The 22382-nt window shown below is 37.6% G+C and overlaps 1 protein-coding gene across 1 annotated transcript in view; it reads right to left on the bottom strand.

The window, feature by feature from the left end:
* LOC140147100 (hyalin-like) overlaps positions 1-22382 on the bottom strand; it is a 61911-nt gene that overhangs the window by 18497 nt on the left and 21032 nt on the right. The window contains exons 15-19 of the mRNA XM_072168874.1: positions 21675-21920; positions 21012-21200; positions 19403-19652; positions 13578-13828; positions 1508-1753 (exon numbers count right to left, since the gene is read on the bottom strand). Coding sequence (XP_072024975.1) covers positions 1508-1753; positions 13578-13828; positions 19403-19652; positions 21012-21200; positions 21675-21920 — 1182 coding nt within the window. The remainder of the gene's footprint in view (positions 1-1507; positions 1754-13577; positions 13829-19402; positions 19653-21011; positions 21201-21674; positions 21921-22382) is intronic.

Here is a 22382-nt window from a genome sequence, read left to right on the forward strand (position 1 = left end):
ATGATGACCAGGGCAGTTCATCGAGATGATAGTCATCCTATAGGCGTTAACAAGTAAGGAACGTGTACTGTAGGACGTGTATTGTTGACAACATCTGCCACACAACGCAAATGCAGTTATTGAAAGCGCGGATGACTGTTAACGATGGTTTCTAAAATGCTCTAGAGATCTAGTCCAAAATTGTGCAGTTTTGAATCAAACTATTTTCAAACATCGTATTCTAAAACTTGTTCTTCCCCGACAACGATAAGAGCAGAAAAGAGGGATAAAAATACTTCATTAATAGAAATATTTTCAATCACGCGCGCTGTTATATAGCGTGTATGTATGAACGTAAATTAATGCTAATTTACCGGTTGATTAATCGTCATTTTTAATTTACCGGTAAATTAACAACAGTGACTTATTTAATTTTGTTTATCCTTTGTTTGTTAGGCCTCCGCACTTGTCTTGTTTAGTTGTTATGTGTGTGTGTTAATTTTTTTGTAAGGTGGTGCAACACTTTTGCAGGCATTTGCTTTTTGTTGCATCTCCTCCATCTTGTGTATTTTAATCATTTTGGTGTTAATTAAGTATTCTTCGTATTTTTGATGGCAATATATTGAATTGAAATTGAAATTATTGTTTTCTAAGAATGTAGATCGAATGAATTAAGTAGTTATAACTTCCGAATCAGAGTGACGGTGAATTGACAAGTTGCCCGGTTTCCACAAGAATCGGGAAAAAAACATGTTATATGTTAAAAATCGATTTGATTGCTGTGTGATGACGTTTATAATTACTGCTCACTTTGAGTGATCTGGATGCCTTTAAGCTCCTTTAAGGTTAGCCAAGGGTTTTTCATGCACTTGATTTCAGAGGGGCGCAAGTTCATAACAGAAACAGCCATGGAGAAAATGAACAAGCGTACGGGGACGTAGGCCTACTTACGAGTATAATAGAATATCGATCCACGGTCAAGACATGAAACTTGGCTTAGTTTGTGCCCGGAGCTCGTGAGTCAGGGGGGGTGTCATGAGGGGCGGCAACGGGCCGGATGCCGGGGGGGCACAAGCCGTTTTCTGCAATTTTCATAAGGATATTATAAATGGTAAAATCAATTGGAGCACATCCTCTGGTCCCCATGCCCGCCCCCATGAAGCTACGCCACCGTCTGGAAAATGTGTTAATTTTGAATTTATAGGCCTATATAGCCTTGATATCTTTGATGAAATAAATCAATGCTGCTATATCCCCTGATTACAATGTCATAGGGTACAACAATAACATCAACAACAACATCAAAAAATGTGTGATTTGCTCCATAGTGTTTGTTTGTTTTTTCTTTGCATAAAATCCAAAGGAATTCAATCCCAATCCCTCCGCTACAATAAAGACTCCCAAAGAATTCGGCAAGCTCTTTAAGAGTCTCCTATTATGGAATCACCCAATTGGTGGTATTCACAAAGGAAGTTTAATGGTGTTGTAAAAGCAATATACAAATAATAATTAGAGAACTAGCACGTACCACCAGTGCATGTTACAATGAATGTGCAGAATCCGCGGTTACCACTAGGATCGGTTCCGGTAACAGTAACTGAAGTCGGTCCGTTAGGGAAGGATGACCCGGATGGAAAACTGTATGATAATCGAACAAATCCACCGCTATTGTCGGTAGCCGTCGCTTGTGGGTAGTTGACCGTGCAAGTTCCTTGTCCCTGACCTTGCTGATCTCCCGGGCAGTTAACATTTGGTGGTGTAGTGTCCCCTCCGCCTACAAAAATTATCATTTCATTAACATAAAGTATAATATTGATTACCTAAAATTGCAGAACATGAGTTATGCGCTTAATGTCAGCACAACGGAATAACATTAATTAAAACTCATTCTGTCCAGGGCAGTTATACTTGATGAGTAGTGTGAGCTGGCTTGATGACTCAAGCCAGCTCTCACCAAACGATATGAACATGTGCAGTATTCGTTTTGATTCCTATTATAAGAAATATCAAGAAATGCTCAGCCAATCTGGTTTTAAACAGCTTATTTTTACACCTTCTAGAGTTACTGCTACTTCTAAATCAGCAATTGATCATGTGATATGTAATAACATGCAAAAATCAAGAAATATAGTGTTATCAAGTGTGGTGTCAGTGATCATTATATAACCTATTGCACAAGGAGTAGTATGAAACAAAAGTCATTTGCTCACAAATGTATTCAAATCCGTTCTACAAGGAAGTACAATAAGGACAGTTTTGTTGAAATTTTAAACAATGAGAATTGGTCTCCGGTTTACAACTGTACCAATGTTGATGAGGTACCAATGTTGATGAGGCATGGATGTCTTTCTGTGATCTCTCTGTGGCTCCTCTTAAAGATATTAGAATAAAAAATCATTCTGAGCCCTGGATCACAGCTGAAATTCTTGAGAGTATTCGGGAACGGGATAGTTGGTTGCGTAGATCACGGAGAGACAAACTTGATATTTTGGGGGTTAGATGGTTTTGCCAGTTAAAGTTTGTTTTTTTGCTGATTATTGATCTTTGAGTGGTGTAGAAAATAATTCCGTGGGATGTAAAATCGTCACCCTTGGGCAATCCGAGATATTCAAGATGGCCGCCACGTATCTCTGAAATAGCATTCATATGGTGTTTTATTGACAAAAGGTATCATACCAAATACTGTTCTGGGCAGTTAAAGTTTAATTTTTTGCTGATAAATGATCGTTGAGTGGTGTAGAGTCAGATTCTAGGAGGTGTGAAATTGTCACCCTTGGGCAATATTCAAAATGGCCGATTCGGAACTCTGAAATAGCATTCAAATGGTGTTTTAGTGACAAATGGGATCATACCAAATGATTATAGTGTTTTGGGCAGTTAAAGTTAGTTTTGTTGCTGATAAATGATCTTTGAGTGGTGTAGGATAAGATTTTAAGGGGTGTGAAATTGTCACCCTTGGGCAATCCGAGATATTCAAAATGGCCGATTCGTAACTCTGAAATAGCATTCAAATGGTGTTTTAGTGACAAATGGGATCATACCAAATAATTATAATGTTTTGGGCAGTTAAAGTTAGTCTGTTTGCTGATAAATGATCTTTGAGTGGTGATTGATAAGATTCTAAGGGGTGTGAAATTATCACCCTGTGAATTGGGCAATCCGAGATATTCAAGATATCTGAAATAGCATTCAAATGGTGTTTCATTGACAAAAGGTATCATACCAAATACTGTTTTGGGCAGTTAAAGTTAATTTTGCTAATAAATTATCTTTGAGTGGTGTAGGATAAGATTCTAAGGGGTGTGAAATTGTCACCCTTGCATGGGCAATCTGAGATATTCAAAATGGCCGACACGCAACTCTTAAATAGCATTCAAATGATTTTTTTTAGTAACAACACAAATAGTTATAACGTATTTAGTGTGCATTAATGGTAGTGTGGGCTCAATATGTAATATATGCACGTAGTTTATGAATTGACACGCTTCAGTGATCCCAAATTGCCATGATGGCGTCCCGTGAGTTGTGTAATGTCCCGTGTAATGTATACTCATAATAGGTAACTGTCTTTTCTTAACATATCGAATGGTTTGCATAACATATCATACGTTTCTTGTTATTTAATTTAATCATTCTTAACCATTTGCATTAAGTTTTACCTGTCTTTGAGACCATTTTAGCAATAGAATACACCAATTAGATTGAATTAAAAATCATCACATGTGTATAATATTGTCATCATGAAATATGTTCTTTAACACAAATACCTGAGAATTGTAGGTATAATTGTATGACACTCTTTGAAAATACACTTTCAAGGAGTGTGAAGATATAATAATTACTGTTCCAAGGGAGTAATTTGAGTAATAGCCCACATTTATATGGACTAAGGTTGAGTTTTGAAAATGACAAACTGACCTATATTATACAGCGAGAAAACATTCCAACGTGCGCAGAAAAAAGACTAGCATATTTTGATGACGCAGCATCTGAAGAAGATGCAACTGATGAATTCCTAAAACATGCTGTAGATGTCCTATCTGGTGATAAGAGTCGCATTTGAAACCTGCTGAATTGTATCAGGAATGCTGCACACATTTGGAAATCACATTAACTCGTGCTGATCGTAGGTGACGTAGCACACTTTGCCGAAGAGCTTCTAGTTCTTTCATCACAAAGTTATTCTTAGTATTATCGTATTCCGTTGCAACGCACGTGAAAGTGAAGTTATAATGAAACTGTTATAGGCAGTAGCATCAAAGAGTAGCCAAATAGGTCACAGGTTGTAAGCTGTTGTACGAGAGTGCAAAGACATTCGCATTGTAAAGTCACACTACAATATCCCTATCGACGAGGATTTGGCTGCATAACCAGTATCTGACATGCTACAATTTCCTCGCCGAAGTTGAAGAAGTCCTTGTCAGCTTTACTGGATAGGCAACAAAGTCCTATGCAAAAGCAGGTGGTGTATGACGTGCATTCCCTAAATTCAGTAAATTGTCATCGTCAACCGTGTAATTGAATGGGATTATTTTGAAATTTTAAAACGCTTGAAATATCACGAACAAATAGGCCTATGTTGATAAATAATATAAATACAAGCTAAAACCGTTGGGGTTCGATAATGAACCCCACAAAACTAACCAAGTATATGGAAAATGCCATACGGCCGGGCGGTTTCAAGAGTTGCCGGCTCGATCATGTCATCCGCCGCCTGTGCAAAAGCAAGCATTGGGTGTCTTACTCGGAGGATTCAAAGATGATTATAAACCATCTGTTCGACTACCGGGTTACATGTTGCTATAATGTTCGGTCATACACTTCAAGAATTGCGGCTGCAGTTGCAGGCGCTGTTGATATTAATCGTCAAGGAATTGAAGGCGCTCAGCTCATGAAGGATTGGTACAAGTTGGGCAGATAATTTCGATACAGATATCAGTTCAGATATCACCAAATGAAAAGCTTTTAACCACGAGCTGTCATTCAATGCACTCCTGCAAAAAGTCTTCCAAAGTGTGTTATATTTCTATCTTTCATTTCGGTGGTGGCCATCTTGGAATTTTTATGCGATTGTAAAGAAGTAAAATGTCAAACTGGATCCGCTTAATTCTAGGGTGTACATTAATTATTGTAAGAAACAAAATCTGGCAAAAGAACTTTAACTTGAAACTAATGGTTTTTACTTATGACGTTTAACATCGGCCATTTTGAATTGCGAGAGTGTTATGTTTAAAACTGTATATAGTTTATATTTAAAGCATCCAAAAGGAAAATAATTTACACAAACTACTTTAAGTTATCATTTATTATGGTACCACTAGTGAATAACCGAGCTTAATTTTATTATCCATAGCGGCCATCTTGAATATTTCTAATTGCCCAAGGGTTACCATTTTACATCCCCAAAATCTTATTTTGTACCACCGAAAGAGTAATAATCAGCAAAGAAAACTACTTTAACTGGCAAAACCATCTAACCTTGCTCTGACACCGGACTATGAGCCTGAACACTACAATATGTACCGTATGTTGCGTAATAAATTACACAGTGACATCAAAAATGCAAAACGAAATTATATTGTTGATAAACTTGAGGAAAACAAGGATAATCCAAAGCAATTGTGGAAACAACTTAAAACCCTTGGGTATCAGAAAAGTACTAAGGAATATAACGGTATTGTTTTAGTTGTTGAGGGTGAAAAGCTTTTTGACAAAAGGGATGTTGCGGATCATTTCAATCATTTTTTTTACTGAAATTGCTTCAAATCTGGTTGGTAAACTTCCCAAACAATCTACTCTTGATTATAGTGTTGATACAGACACATTTGAAGATTTTTATCAGAACGTTCCGGCTGACTCCTTTGAACTTCAAGAGGTTTGCGAGGAGTTTTTTTTTAGGAATTAAATAGTCTTAATACTTAATACAAGCAAGAGCACTGGGCTGGACAACCTTCCAGCCCGTTTTATCAAAGATGCGGCAGAGGCAATTAAAGGGCCAATCACTTTCATTATCAACCTTTCTCTTCGGTCCGGCATTGTTCCAACCCAAATGAAATTGGCAAAAGTCATCCCTCTCTACAAAAAGAAGAGTAGGCTGGATGCAGGTAATTATAGACCTGTTAGCATTCTCCCAGTTGTCTCCAAAATTTTAGAAAAGGCTGTCTTTTTCCAATTGAACAAATTCCTGGTTGAAAATAAACATCTTTATGAACTCCAATCTGGCTTCAGAGGATCTTACTCAACTGACACTTGCCTCATTCACCTTCAAGATCATATCAGAAAGAAAACTGCTGCTGGCTTCTATACTGGGATGATTTTATTAGATATCCAGAAGGCATTTGACAGTGTTGACCATAAAATCTTATGTAACAAACTGTCTGCCATGGGTGTTAAGTCCACAGCCTGGTTTGAATCTTATCTTTGTGATCGTAAACAAATTGTTCAAATTGATGGGGTTGAGTCTGATCCTCTTGTCATAACATGCGGAGTTCCCCAAGGCAGTATTTTAGGTCCTCTTTTATTCCTATGCTATGTTAATGACATGTCTACTTCTATTAATTGTATTATGTTGCAGTATGCTGATGATAGTGCTTTGATATATTTCGACAAAGATCCAGAGAATCAGTCATGTTCTTCGTGATAACTTGGAGAGCTGCAATAAATGGCTTATATAAAATAATCTCTCTCTGCACACAGGCAAAACTGAACTAATTCTCTTTGGATCGAAGCGTAAGGTCAATAATGTTTCTGATTTTTCTATCATTCTTAACAATGGTCAAATAATTAAGTCTAAGCATACTGTTGTTTATCTTGGTCTAGAACTTAATCAGTTTCTTGGTGGTGAGGAAATTGCAACCAAAATTGTGAAACAAGTTAATTCTCGTTTGAAATTCCTCTACAGACAAGTGAAGAAAATGGTCTGCTCAGCTCTTGTTTTGTGCCTGTTTGATTATTCTATTTCCTCCTGGTATTGTGCCATTTCTAAATATCATTCGATCAGATTGCAGCGAGCTCAGAACAAAGTTATCCGATTTATTCTGGGCAAAGATCACATGTATCATATTAACAAAGCTGACTTTCAGGATTTAGGCATTTCAAATATCAGGACAAGGGCTGAGCAGCTCCGTTTGAACCATGTTTTTAATATTTTTCATGATGTTTGCCCAAGCTATATGAAGAAAACTTTGTCAAATTATCTCATCTTCATCGTTATAACACTAGGGGTAGCAATTCTAACTTCCAAGTTCCAAAAATCAAAATCAGATTCTGCTTCCTTTTTTACAATGCAATCCATGATTGGAACAAACTTCCCGAAAATGTAAAATTGTGCAATATAAAATCAAGGTTTAAAAAAGATGCTAAAATTATCCTCTTAGACCACATTACGTTTGGATTTTGGAAAGAACCTTCTGTTAAATCATGCATGACTCAATTACAAATCTCTACATCCCTTTCTTCTTGTCTATTGATATTTTGAATAGTGTTTATCTTTCCCTAATAGATAGCGCCTGATCGATTCTTCCTGCATATCAATATGCTTCATTTACATTACATTACAGAGATCGGACACTAATCCCTACTATAACAAATCATGTAAACAATGATCGCCTATATTACAGGTGATATAACATGTCTATATTACAGGATTAGATTAGTAAACTATGATCTTTTTGCAAGTATTATATTGATTGAGCAGGAAAGATGTGATACTATTTTTTTGTAAAGTAGTCTAGTTGCCGGCGTCAGGTATACATATTTTTTTTTTTTATGATGATGACATGTATGATGCAAACTCATAGGTATTGTGCGTTTGGCAATTTGGGAGGGTGGGGGTTCAAAATGACCCCATAGGATTATAAAATCAAAATTTCAATTGCTCAAATACCTCTTTCAAATATATCAAATTATTTACATAAATAAATAAATAAATAAATAAATAGATAAATAAATAAATAAATAAATAAATAAATAAATAAATAAATAAATAAATAAATAAACAAACGAAAAAAATTGAAAAAAAAAGACTGGGAAATAATAACCTGACATTCGCCGCTGACATTCGTACTGCAGAAGCGGAGTTATAACTTGTTAAACTTTGCTCTTTCCGTAAAAGGGTACATTATTTTGGCACTACATTATTTCTTTTTTTTCCACATTGCTGGTATTAAATATCAAATGGTCATTATTGGCGGTCACTTCAAATCATCCCCAACTGAACGAGGTTCAGGAATGTCCTCTCATTGTTAATTGTTGGTTAACTCACCACTTGAACAGGATTTAGCCAAAGCAAACAAAGACTTAAGGTTTTTACTAATGCTATACATAAGTATAAGCATATTATCCTCTTCAACAATAGGATTAAAGATTGGTGCTTGACTGGAATTACGTGCTAGTGTCATTGGTTATTGTTAACAGGCAATAAGGTGTGTAATTGCAATATCTCCTCTGAATAGGAAAGACTCTCTACATCGAAAAATGGATGCTGATGGTTCGCGATACTGTTATTAGCTGTTATTTAGGGGAAGGTATCTTCCAACCCCAATTTCAAACGACATGGTTATATAGTTTTTGATATTGTAATTTAGGTGTTTCATGTTTTAAATAGTTGTAATATATATATTTTTTCATTGTTATTTATAAGGACCCTTTGGAAATAAGTCGCTGACTTTAAGGGATATCCTTGGCATATTATCGTGTCAATTTTTATGTTTTAATTTGTATTTTATAATAATATTATGTTTTTGTATATATGTTCTGTGCAATATGTTATTTGACTCTTACGATGATATGCTTAATAAACTCAAATCAAATCAAATCATACGGGATGATAGCCGTCCTGAAGACATTAACCTGTTAGGAACGTACAGGTCGTGTGATAACATCGGCCACATAACGCTAAATGCTGAAGAAATCAAAAATGAAGTCCAAAATGTTGCAGTATTGAATCAAAGTAATTTCAAGCATCGGATTCTAAGATTATGTTTTGGTCTTTATCAATAAAGAGAAAATATTCTTCATTAGCATCTCCGTTATACTGCATCACACACAGTCATTAAAAGGGGTCATTCAACCTCGCATTGAACCTCAGGGTATTGAGCAGGTAAAATGTGCCTTAAACATAGGCCCGGCTGATAAGTTGACCGTGCAAGTTCCGTGTCACTGACCTTGCTGTTTTGCTGGGCAGTTAACATTTAGCGGAGTAGTATCCACTCCGACTGCATAAATTGTTGGAAAGTTACATTTTATAAACTTTATTTTATGTGTACCATCCAAGAAATGTAATATTTCTCAGGGGTAAAAGCTAAGATGGTTGTCCTTTGACAAGCCTAAGGCACTGTTCAATCATCTTTCTAAGGTATTCATGAGTCAATCAAACTTGCAAAGGTTATATGCATCGTGCATATTCCTTGTCTCTTGTTGACCTTGTTAATTTGCTGGGTTTTAAAGATTTGATGGAACAGTGTCCCCTCCGTCTGCATACATTGTTGGAAAGATATGTATATCATCCCAATAAATGCACCATTTCTGTCAGTAGTAAAGCCTCCGATTGCTTTCGGTATACTTAAGACACTTGTTCCATCTGGCTAAGGAGTATGTGTTAGAATAATTACACTTGTTCATGTTACCATGGTTACGTACATCACAAACAATCAATAAACAGGGGCATGAGTGGCTAAAACGTGCCCTAAATAAGGTGATTGTTAATGTTTTGTCCATTAAAATACACAGTTCACATGGTCATATACTATACGCATTATATATGGAGTACATGTATATGATCTTTAGCATAAACTTAGGAAGCGGGGGGGGGGCTTGGGGGCTCAGCCCCTTAATAATTTTGATGCGGGGGCTGGAATACCTTTGCCCCCACATTAATCCTAGGTGAAGTTAAAAAATGTGATAAAATAGTTCTAACTCAGGCACCCCAGAGTGGCCCACCAAAACTTTTCAAGTTTCAGCCCCATGTTGAAAATCTTCCTAAGTCAATGTTTAATGTTTAATCCTATGTTACATCTTTCTTACCTGATGAAACTGTAACTATGAATGAACACTGTCCAACATTTCCACTAGGGTCTCTTCCGGTTACAGCTACTACGGTTTGTCCAAGACTAAAGAATGTCCCCGATGGGTTTCCATAAGTAAGTTGAACAGCTCCACCGCTGTTATCAGTTGCAGTTGCTGGTGGGTAAGTGACAACAGTACCACCTGCTCCTTGTGCGGCTGTAGCTTGTTGGTTTTGTGGGCATATCACCACTGGTGGGACTGTATCAAAACTACCTGTAAAATAACCAAACATAAAGTTGCACATTACGCATTGCACTTAAACAAAATAAACGTAATAAAAACCAAATCCTAACCACTTCATCACCATAAAGGTACAATATTGCATTGATTTCCTAATATTGCAGAACATGAGTTATACGATTAATTTCAGTATAATGGAAATGGAATAATATCAATTAAAACCCATGATGACCAGGGCAGTTCATCGAGATGATAGTCATCCTATAGGCGTTAACAAGTAAGGAACGTGTACTGTAGGACGTGTATTGTTGACAACATCTGCCACACAACGCAAATGCAGTTATTGAAAGCGCGGATGACTGTTAACGATGGTTTCTAAAATGCTCTAGAGATCTAGTCCAAAATTGTGCAGTTTTGAAACAAACTATTTTCAAACATCGTATTCTAAAACTTGTTCTTCCCCGACAACGATAAGAGCAGAAAAGAGGGATAAAAATACTTCATTAATAGAAATATTTTCAATCGCGCGCGCTGTTATATAGCGTGTATGTATGAACGTAAATTAATGCTAATTTACCGGTTGATTAATCGTCATTTTAATTTACCAGTAAATTAACAACAGTGACTTATTTAATTTTGTTTATCCTTTGTTTGTTAGGCCTCCGCACTTGTCTTGTTTAGTTGTTATGTGTGTGTGTTTATTTTTTTTGTAAGGTGGTGCAACACTTTTGCAGGCATTTGCCTTTTGTTGCATCTCCTCCATCTTGTGTTTTTTAATCATTTTGGTGTAGATTCTTCGTATTTTAGATGGAAATAAATTGAATTGAAATTGAAATTGTTTTCTAAGAATGTAGATTGAATTAATTAAGTAGTTATAACTTCCGAATCAGAGTGACGGTGAATTGACAAGTTGCCCGGTTTCCACACGAATCGGAAAAAACATGTTATATGTTAAAATCGATTTGATTGCTGTGTGATGACGTTTATAATTACTGCTCACTTTGAGTGATCTGGATACCTTTAAGCTCCTTTAAGGTTAGCCAAGGGTTTTTCATGCACTTGATTTCAGAGGGGCGCAAGTTCATAACAGAAACAGCCATGGAGAAAATGAACAAGCGTACGGGGACGTAGGCCTACTTACGAGTATAATAGAATATCGATCCACGGTCAAGACATGAAACTTGGCTTAGTTTGTGCCCGGAGCTCGTGAGTCGGGGGGTGTCATGAGGGGCGGCAACGGGCCGGATGCCGGGGGGGCACAAGCCGCTTTCTGCAATTTTCATAAGGATATTATAAATTGTAAAATCGATTGGAGCACACCCTCTGGTCCCCATGCCCGCCCCCATGAAGCTACGCCACCGTCTGGAAAATGTGTTAATTTTGAATTTATAGGCCTATATAGCCTTGATATCTTTGATGAAATAAATCAATGCTGCTATATCCCCCTGATTACAATGTCATAGGGTACAACAATAACATCAACAACAACATCAAAAAATGTGTGATTTGCTCCACAGTGTTTGTTTGTTTTTTCTTTGCATAAAATCCAAAGGAATTCAATCACAATCCCTCCACTATATAGGCACGTACCTGCTACAATAAAGACTCCAAAAGAATTCGGCAAGCTCTTTAAGAGTCGTCTATTATGGAATCACCCAATTGGTGGTATTCACAAAGGAAGTTTAATGGTGTTGTAAAAAGCAATATACAAATAATAATTAGAGAACTAACACGTACCACCAGTGCATGTTACAGTGAATGTGCAGAATCCGCGGTTACCGCTAGGATCGGTTCCGGTAACAGTAACTGAAGTCGGTCCGTTAGGGAAGGATGACCCGGATGGAAAACTGTATGATAATCGAACAAATCCACCGCTATTGTCGGTAGCCGTCGCTTGTGGGTAGTTGACCGTGCAAGTTCCTTGTCCCTGACCTTGCTGATCTCCTGGGCAGTTAACATTTGGTGGTGTAGTGTCCCTCCGCCTACAAAAATTATCATTTCATTAACATAAAGTATAATATTGATTACCTAAAATTGCAGAACATGAGTCATGCGATTAATGTCAGCACAACGGAATAACATTAATTAAAACTCATGCTGTCCAGGGTAGTTATACGGGATGATAGCCGTCCTAAAGACATTAACCTGTTAGGAACGTATAGGTCGTGTGATAACATCGGCCACATAACGCTAAATGCTGAAGAAATCAAAAATGAAGTCCAAAATGTTGCAGTATTGAATCAAACTAATTTCAAACATCGGATTCTAAGATTATGTTTTGGTCTTTATCAAAAAAGAAAATATTCTTCATTATTAGCATCTCCGTTATACTGCATCACACACAGTCATTAAAGGGGTCATTCAACCTCGCATTGAACCTCAGGGTATTGAGCAGGTAAAATGTGCCTTAAACATAGGCCCGGCTGATAAGTTGACCGTGCAAGTTCCGTGTCACTGACCTTGCTGTTTTGCTGGGCAGTTAGCATTTGGTGGAGTAGTGTCCACTCCGACTGCATAAATTGTTGGAAAGTTACATTTATAAACTTTATTTTATGTGTACCATCCAAGAAATGTAATATTTCTCAGGGGTAAAAGCTAAGATGGTTGTCCTTTGACAAGCCTAAGGCACTGTTCAATCATCTTTAAGGTATTCATGAGTCAATCAAACTTGCAAAGGTTATATGCATCGTGCATATTCCTTGTCTCTTGTTGACCTTGTTAATTTGCTGGGTTTTAAAGATTTGGTGGAACAGTGTCCCCTCCGTCTGCATACATTGTTGGAAAGATATGTATATCATCCCAATAAATGCAACATTTCTGTCAGTAGTAAAGCCTCCGATTGCTTTCGGTATACTTAAGACACTTGTTCCATCTGGCTAAGGAGTATGTGTTAGAATAATTACACTTGTTCAGGTTGCCATAGTTACGTACATCACAAACAATCAATAAACAGGGGCATGAGTGGCTAAAACGTGCCCTAAGTAAGGTGATTGTTAATGTTTTGTCCATTAAAATACACAGTTCACATGGTCATATACTATAAGCATTATATATGGAGTATATGATCTTTAGCATAGGCTCAGCAAGCTGGGGGGGGGGCTTGGGGCTCAGCCCCTCAATAATTTTGATGCGGGGGCTGGAATACCTTTGCCCCCCACATTAATCCTAGGTGAAGTTAAAAAATGTGATAAAATAGAGAGAAAATGGGTGTTTGTGACCTACATTTTGCAAAATTTTCTAACTCGGGCACCCCCCAGAGTGGCCCACCAAAACTTTTTCAAGTTTCAGCCCCCATGTTGAAAATCTTCCTAAGTCAATGTTTAATGTTTAATCCTATGTTACATCTTTCTTACCTGATGAAACTGTAACTGTGAATGAACACTGTCCAACATTTCCACTAGGGTCTCTTCCGGTTACAGCTACTACGGTTTGTCCAAGACTAAAGAATGTCCCCGATGGGTTTCCATAAGTAAGTTGAACAGCTCCACCGCTGTTATCAGTTGCAGTTGCTGGTGGGTAAGTGACAACAGTACCACCTGCTCCTTGTGCGGCTGTAGCTTGTTGGTTTTGTGGGCATATCACCACTGGTGGAACTGTATCAAAACTTCCTGTGAAATAACCAAACATAAAGTTGCACATTACGCATTGCACCTAAACAAAATAAACGTAATAAAAACCAAATCCTAACCACTTCATCACCATAAAGGTACAATATTGAATTGATTTCCTAATATTGCAGAACATGAGTTATACGATTAATTTCAGTATAATGGAAATGGAAATAATATCAATTAAAACCCATGATGACCAGGGCAGTTCATCGAGATGATAGTCATCCTATAGGCGTTAACAAGTAAGGAACGTGTACTGTAGGACGTGTATTGTTGACAACATCTGCCACACAACGCAAATGCAGTTATTGAAAGAGCGGATGACTGTTAACGATGGTTTCTAAAATGCTCTAGAGATCTAGTCCAAAATTGTGCAGTTTTGAATCAAACTATTTTCAAACATCGTATTCTAAAACTTGTTCTTCCCCGACAACGATAAGAGCAGAAAAGAGGTATAAAAATACTTCATTAATAGAAATATTTTCAATCACGCGCGCTGTTATATAGCGTGTATGTATGAACGTAAATTAATGCTAATTTACCGGTTGATTAATCGTCATTTTTAATTTACCGGTAAATTAACAACAGTGACTTATTTAATTTTGTTTATCCTTTGTTTGTTAGACCTCCGCACTTGTCTTGTTTAGTTGTTATGTGTGTGTGTTAATTTTTTTTGTAAGGTGGTGCAACACTTTTGCAGGCATTTGCTTTTTGTTGCATCTCCTCCATCTTGTGTTTTTAATCATTTTGGTGTTAATTAAGTATTCTTCGTAATTTTGATGGAAATAAATTGAATTGAAATTGAAATTGTTTTCTAAGAATGTAGATTGAATTAATTAAGTAGTTATAACTTCCGAATCAGAGTGACGGTGAATTGACAAGTTGCCCGGTTTCCACACGAATCGGAAAAAAACATGTTATATGTTAAAAATCGATTTGATTGCTGTGTGATGACGTTTATAATTACTGCTCATTTTGAGTGATCTGGATGCCTTTAAGCTCCTTTAAGGTTAACCAAGGGTTTTTCATGCGCTTGATTTCAGAGGGGCGCAAGTTCATAACAGAAACAGCCATGGAGAAAATGAACAAGCGTACGGGGACGTAGGCCTACTTACGAGTATAATAGAATATCGAACCATGGTCAAGACATGAAACTTGGCTTAGCTTGTGCCCGGAGCTCGTGAGTCGGGGGGAGGGGGGTTGTCATGAGGGGCGGCAACGGGCCGGATGCCGGGGGGGGGGGGGCACAAGCCGTTTTCTGCAATTTTCATAAATATGCCCGCCCCCATGAAGCTACGCCACCGTCTGAAAAATGTGTTAATTTTGAATTTATAGGCCTATATAGCCTTGATATCTTTAATGAAATAAATCAATGCTGCTATATCCCCCTGATTACAAGGTCATAGGGTACAACAATAACATCAACAACAACATCAAAAAATGTGTGATTTGCTCCACAGTGTTTGTTTGTTTTTTCTTTGCATAAAATCCAAAGCAATTCAATCCCAATCCCTCCACTAGGCACGTACCTGCTACAATAAAGACTCCCAAAGAATTCGGCAAGCTCTTTAAGAGTCTCCTATTATGGAATCACCCAATTGGTGGTATTCACAAAGGAAGTTTAATGGTGTTGTAAAAAGCAATATACAAATTAAAAACCTCGCGTCGAGGTTTTCCAAAGTTTAAAAAATAACGGTTAGTTAATGAAAAAAGAAGAAGTGAAATTTAGCAACGCGACAAGGTTTATTTGCCCGTAATAGAGTTCTATTGTATTCGCTATTGTATCCGCTATTGTATTCTATTCATATTCTATTCATAAAAACTACTGCAGGAATCGCGACATACACAGTTATTGCTGGTCTCTACCGCCGGCGTCTCGCATTTATTAAATTTCAAAATGATCGGATACTCTTACAATTATAGACTTATACCCGCTTTTTATATAATATTAACAAATTGCAATAATGAAAAGTAAAAACTTTTAAAGTGAAATATATTTACCATCGAAAATATATCATACTTAATTGTATACAATCTATATTGAACCCTGAAGTGCCCAATTATATCAAATGGAAATTCATACTAGCACCTGTTAATCTTTCGTTCATGCTTCACTCATTTATTTACACATTGAACGCAAGAAGCATATTGGAAAGGCTAGCATCGAGCGATGGCAATAGCGGCGGTAGATGCAAGTATGAACAACATCATTCAAGCGTTTAATCCCTTATAATCTTTAGGTCCGAGAAGTGTGAAAGTTTGTGAATGATGTTCTCTATAGACCACTTGACATCACTGTTTATCAACAAAGGCGAGGGACTCGTCTATCGATATGCTCGAACGAGCCGCTACACTGTTCAATGGCTTTCCTGTACTATATGAAATGTGGCGGATGATTTAAAATGCACGTGCCCTTAGCAGACTACGATGCGTACGCACACTGCAGGGCAAAGAACAATAGAAATTGCCATAATGCACGCGTGACGTCAAATGCCAAGTGGTCTATACGTCAGTGTAGAATCATCGTATGCAATTTCAACAGCAGTAGGCATATTATGACACAATAATCCATTAATTACTCGAACTAGAATCCAGAACCCACAGTCTTTTGATAGTTGGTGGTTGTGTAAATATTTTCTAAACACTATAAAAAGACAGCTTTGTACTATACCAGAGAAGATGTAATTCTGTTCTCCCTCCTTTTCTTACATCTTCTCTTGCAAACTGTGGAGAATTGTAATTTTAATATCCGATGCTAATGAGACAAGCAGACTATAATATTAATCAAAATCAAGAATAATATCAAACAAATCCTCCTACTCTCTCAGTACACTTGATTTAGGCCTGCATTATGATTATAGGCCTACGGTAAAAAATACTTGAAGAAAAAAGTTGAGCTAAACAAGAAACCTTTCGTGCTTGGCTGATCCTTACTGGATGAATGTCATATAGAGGCCCTGCATGCTTTTATCGATTGTCTCTAAACAAAGGATTTGAACCGGTGTCCTTCACTAAATCATAGTGCAGTGCAGTCATTTCAATCAAATGATGTCATCAACCTATTTGATCGTAGTGCATTTGTTATGTGTACGAACGTGTTTATAGTGGGAGCAGATGTGCGGTACGCTTAATTTCTTTCTGCAACCATAATGGGCCGCAATATATCACTAACCGCAGAGTCCGAGGCAAGGTTCATTATTGTCAGGGTTAGGGTCTTAGGGTTAGGGTCATAGGGTTAGGGTTAGGGTTAGGGTAAGGGTTAGGGGTTAGGGTTAGGGGTTAAGGGTTAGGGTTAGGGTTATGGTTATGGTTTATGGTTAGGGTTATGGTTATGGTTAGGGTTTAGGGTTAGGGTTAGTGTTAGGGTAAGGGTTAGGGTTAGGGTTAGGGTTAGGGATTAGGGTTAGGGTTAGGGTTAGGATTATATTCGTACTTATTAATACTAATATACTAGTAATAGTATATTGTGTGTATGCACTTTATTCCGTAATCAATAAGTATCATAAACAAACACATTTCTGGCACAACGAATCATAGCACAGTCGTGTAGGCATTATACTATGGATACATAGATTGTGGGTTCGAACCCCAGGTAAACCGTTGTAGAATTTTAATTCTATCGATTTCTTTTTATTTTATTAAGTAAGAGGAAATAATAATGGTAATAAACTCGTGTCATATCTAGCCTCATAGGCCTATAATAACATGTATGTACTATGTGTTATCGCATTGCGGCCCATTATGGTTGCAGAAAGAAATTACGCGTGCGGTACCTTACGGTATAATTTCTATCCGGTCAGAAATTATCCGGATACTTGGCCACTATAAACACTAGCATTATATGTATGTAGGGTAGATCGATATCCTTCTCAACCGAAGGATATTGTATTTACACTATAAACACACCAGTATAAATTGTGTGCGGTATTACCGGAAGTAGGAGCTTCTTCTTGATGGGTAGACACTAGTATTTTGATAAGTAAAATAGCTGGATGAGGTATGTAGCTGGTTGGGGTGGTTACGGGTCGTTAAAACCACTAACCGCGAAATGAGGATATTAAACTAAATTAGTTTACCCCACAGGGCTTCAAAGATCCACTAACCGCGAAATATGGATATCCAACTAGTTTGCCCCGTATGGCTACAAAGAATCACTAACCGCGCAATGTGGATATCCAACTGTTTTGCCCCGCAGGGCCATAAAGAACCACTAACCGTGGATATCCAACTCAAAAAAGCATCAATATCTACCAATAACCGTTTCAAAACGTAAAAAAGGGCCAAAGTTTAAAAACTTTCTAAACTTGGTCCCATTTATCACACTAACCGCGAAATGTGGATATCAAACTAGTTTGCCCCACAGGGCTTCAAAATATCACTAACCGTGATATATGGATATCCAACTAGGGCTACAAAGAATCACTAACCACGAAATATGGATATCCAACTAGTTTTCCCCCAGAGCTTCAAAAACCACTTACCGCGAAATATGGATATCCATATTCCTTCACCCAATGGAATTTGGGGAGCTGCACAGATAATTGGTGGATGTTACAATCTAAATGCGGATAGGTGTGCGCCGTTCGGCAGCAACCTAGTTGATGCGATCTGATTGTGATGATTCATCATTGCAGCGAAATTACAGCGCTTTGAGTCCTCTAAGATCTGGAGAAAGGCGCTTTATAAATCAAAAAAAAAAAAAAAAAAAAAAAGTAGTTTGCCCCGCAGGGCTACAAAGAACCAATAATCGCGATAATGAATATCCAATTAGTTTGCCTCGCATGGCTACAAAGAACCACTAACCGCGCAATATGGATATCCATATCAAAAAAAGTATCAATATCTACCAAAAAACGTAAAAATGGGCCAAAGTTTAAAAAATCTTTCCTGTGTGGCTTTTCACCCTTTTCTAAACTTGGTCCCATTTATCACACTAACCGCGAAATGTGGATATCAAACTAGTTTGACCCACAGGGCTTCAAAATATCACTAACCGTGATATATGGATATCCAACTAGAAAAAAGTATCAATATCTACCAAAAAACGTTTTAAAACGTAAAAATGGGCCAAAGTTTAAAAATCTTTCCTGTGTGGCTTTTCACCCTTTTTTAAACTTGGTCCCATTTATGAAAGTTTCTAAAGACCCATACAGAGTCATCTATACCTGTTGGGTTTCTTAGTTGTCAGTGTTTATTTCGTAGAGTAAATGAATTAATGTTCGTGCGTGATTGAAGTATTTCCGTATAGACGTTATAATGTATTTTCATTTAAGAAAAAGTAGCAAATACTCACTCTCTTACATTTTTCATCGTCATGTTGGATTCTGCGCCTTATGTAGAGATGTAGGGCCTATATGCAGCAGGTTGCACCGCTTTCGAACAGTCTCAAAACTATTAAGTGCTAATTGTTGCATGTAAAAATTATGACCCGTTCTTCATGTTATTATGATTAAATGGGACCAAGTTTTAAAAAGGGTGAAAAGCCACACAGGAAAGATTTTTTAAACTTTGACCCATTTTTACCTTTTAAAACGTTTTTTGGTAGATAATAATTAGAGAACTAACACGTACCACCAGTGCATGTTACAGTGAATGTGCAGAATCCGCGGTTACCGCTAGGATCGGTTCCGGTAACAGTAACTGAAGTCGGTCCGTTAGGGAAGGATGACCCGGATGGAAAATTGTATGATAATCGAACAAATCCACCGCTATTGTCGGTAGCCGTCGCTTGTGGGTAGTTGACCGTGCAAGTTCCTTGTCCCTGACCTTGCTGATCTCCTGGGCAGTTAACATTTGGTGGAGTTGTGTCCCTTCCGCCTACAAAAGTTATCATTCCATTAACATAAAGTATAATATTGATTACCTAAAATTGCAGAACATGAGTTATGCGCTTAATGTCAGTACAACGGAATAACATTAATTAAAACTCATGCTGTCCAGGGCAGTTATACGGGATGATAGCCGTCCTAAAGACATTAACCTGTTAGGAACGTATAGGTAGTGTGATAACATCGGCCACATAACGCTAAATGCTGAAGAAATCAAAAATGAAGTCCAAAATGTTGCAGTATTGAATCAAACTAATTTCAAACATCGGATTCTAAGATTATGTTTTGGTCTTTATCGACAAAGAGAAAATATTCTTCATTATTAGCATCTCCGTTATACTGCATCACACACAGTCATTAAAAAGGGCCATTCAACCTCGCATTGAACCTCAGGGTATTGAGCAGGTAAAATGTGCCTTAAACATAGGCTGATAAGTTGACCGTGCATGTTCCTTGTCCCTGACCTTGCTGATTTGCTGGGCAGTTAACATTTGGTGGAGTAGTGTCCACTCCGACTGCATAAATTGTTGGAAAGTTACATTTTGTAAACTTTTTTTTAATGTGTACCATCCAAGAGATGTAATATTTCTCAGGGGTAAAAGCTAAGATGGTTGTCCTTTGACAAGCCCTAAGGAACTGTTCAATCATCTTTCTAAGGTATTCGTGAGTCAATCAAACTTGCAAAGGATATATGCATCGTGCATATTCCTTGTCTCTTGTCGACCTTGTTAATCTGCTGGGTTTTAAGATTTGGTGGAACAGTGTCCCCTCCGTCTGTATACATTGTTGGAAAGATATGTATATCATCCTAAGAAATGCAACATTTCTGTCAGTAGTAAAGCCTCCGATTGCCCTCGGTATGCCTAAGACACTGTTGCCAGACATCTGGCTAAGGAGTATGTGTTAGAATAATTACACTTGTTCAGGTTACGTACATCACTAACAATCAATAAACAGGGGCATGAGTGGCTAAAACGTGTCCTAAATAAGGTGATTGTTAATGTTTTGTCCATTAAAATACACAGTTCACATGGTCGTATACTATAAGCATTATATATGGAGTATATGATCTTTAGCATAGGCTTAGGAAGCGGGGGCTTGGGGGCTCAGCCCTCAATAATTTTGGTGCGGGGGGTGGAATATCTTTCAGCCCCCCCATAATAATCCTAGGTGAAGTTAAAAAAATTGTGATAAAATATGGAGAAAATGGGTGTTTGTGACCTATATTTTGCAAAATTTTCTAACTCGGGCACCCCCAGAGTGGCCCACCAAAACTTTTTCAAGTTTCAGCCCCCATGTTGAAAATCTTTCTAAGTCAATGTTTAATCCTATGTTACATCTTTCTTACCTGATGAAACTGTAACTGTGAATGAACACTGTCCAACATTTCCACTAGGGTCTCTTCCGGTTACAGCTACTACGGTTTGTCCAAGACTAAAGAATGTCCCCGATGGGTTTCCATAAGTAAGTTGAACAGCTCCACCGCTGTTATCAGTTGCAGTTGCTGGTGGGTAAGTGACAACAGTACCACCTGCTCCTTTGTGCGGCTGTAGCTTGTTGGTTTTGTGGGCATATCACCACTGGTGGAACTGTATGAAAACTACGTGTAAAATAACCAAACATAAAGTTGCACATTACGCAGTGCACCTAAACAAAATAAACGTAATATAAACCAAATCCTAACCACTTCATCACCATAAAGGTACAATATTGAATTGATTTCCTAATATTGCAGAACAGGAGTTATACGATTAATTTCAGCATAATGGAAATGGAATAATATCAATTAAAACCCATGATGACCAGGGCAGTTCATCGAGATGATAGTCATCCTATATCCCCAATCCCTCCACTAGGCACGTACCTGCTACAATAAAGATTCCCAAAGAATTCGGCAAGCTCTTTAAGAGTCTCCTATTATGGATTCGCCCAATTGGTGGTATTCACAAAGGAAGTTTAATGGTGTTGTAAAAAGCAATATACAAATAATAATTAGAGAACTAACACGTACCACCAGTGCATGTTACAGTGAATGTGCAGAATCCACGGTTACCGCTAGGATCGGTTCCGGTAACAGTAACTGCAGTCGGTCCGTTAGGGAAGGATGACCCGGATGGAAAACTGTATGATAGTCGTACAAATCCACCGCTATTGTCGGTAGCCGTCGCTTGTGGGTAGTTGACCGTGCAAGTTCCTTGTCCCTGACCTTGCTGATCTCCTGGGCAGTTAACATTTGGTGGTGTAGTGTCCCCTCCGCCTACAAAAGTTATCATTTCATTAAGGGGGTACTACACCCCTGTGGTAAATTTGTAACTATTTTTGCATTTTTCTCAAAAAATAATAACACACTGGTAATAAAAGTTATGTATATTATTGGGGCAAGGAATCCAATTACTACACTGAAATTTCAGTGACTCAAGTCAAGCGCTTCAGTATATATGATAGGAAACGAGGTACATCCTAGCGGTACCTTATTTCTTATCATAAATAACAAACCGCTTGTCTTGGGTCACTGAAATTCCAGTGTAGTAATTGGATTCCTTGCCCCTATAATATACATAACTTTCGTTACCACTGTGTTATCAGTTTTGAGAAAATGAAAAAAATAACACAATTTATCGAGGGTGTAGTACCCCTTAACTATAAAGTATAATATTGATAATATAATATATATAATATAAAATTGCAGAACACGAGTAATACGATTAATTTCAGCATA

The sequence above is a fragment of the Amphiura filiformis genome, chromosome 3 (genome assembly GCF_039555335.1).
Source record: "Amphiura filiformis chromosome 3, Afil_fr2py, whole genome shotgun sequence".
Classification (NCBI taxonomy): domain Eukaryota; kingdom Metazoa; phylum Echinodermata; class Ophiuroidea; order Amphilepidida; family Amphiuridae; genus Amphiura; species Amphiura filiformis.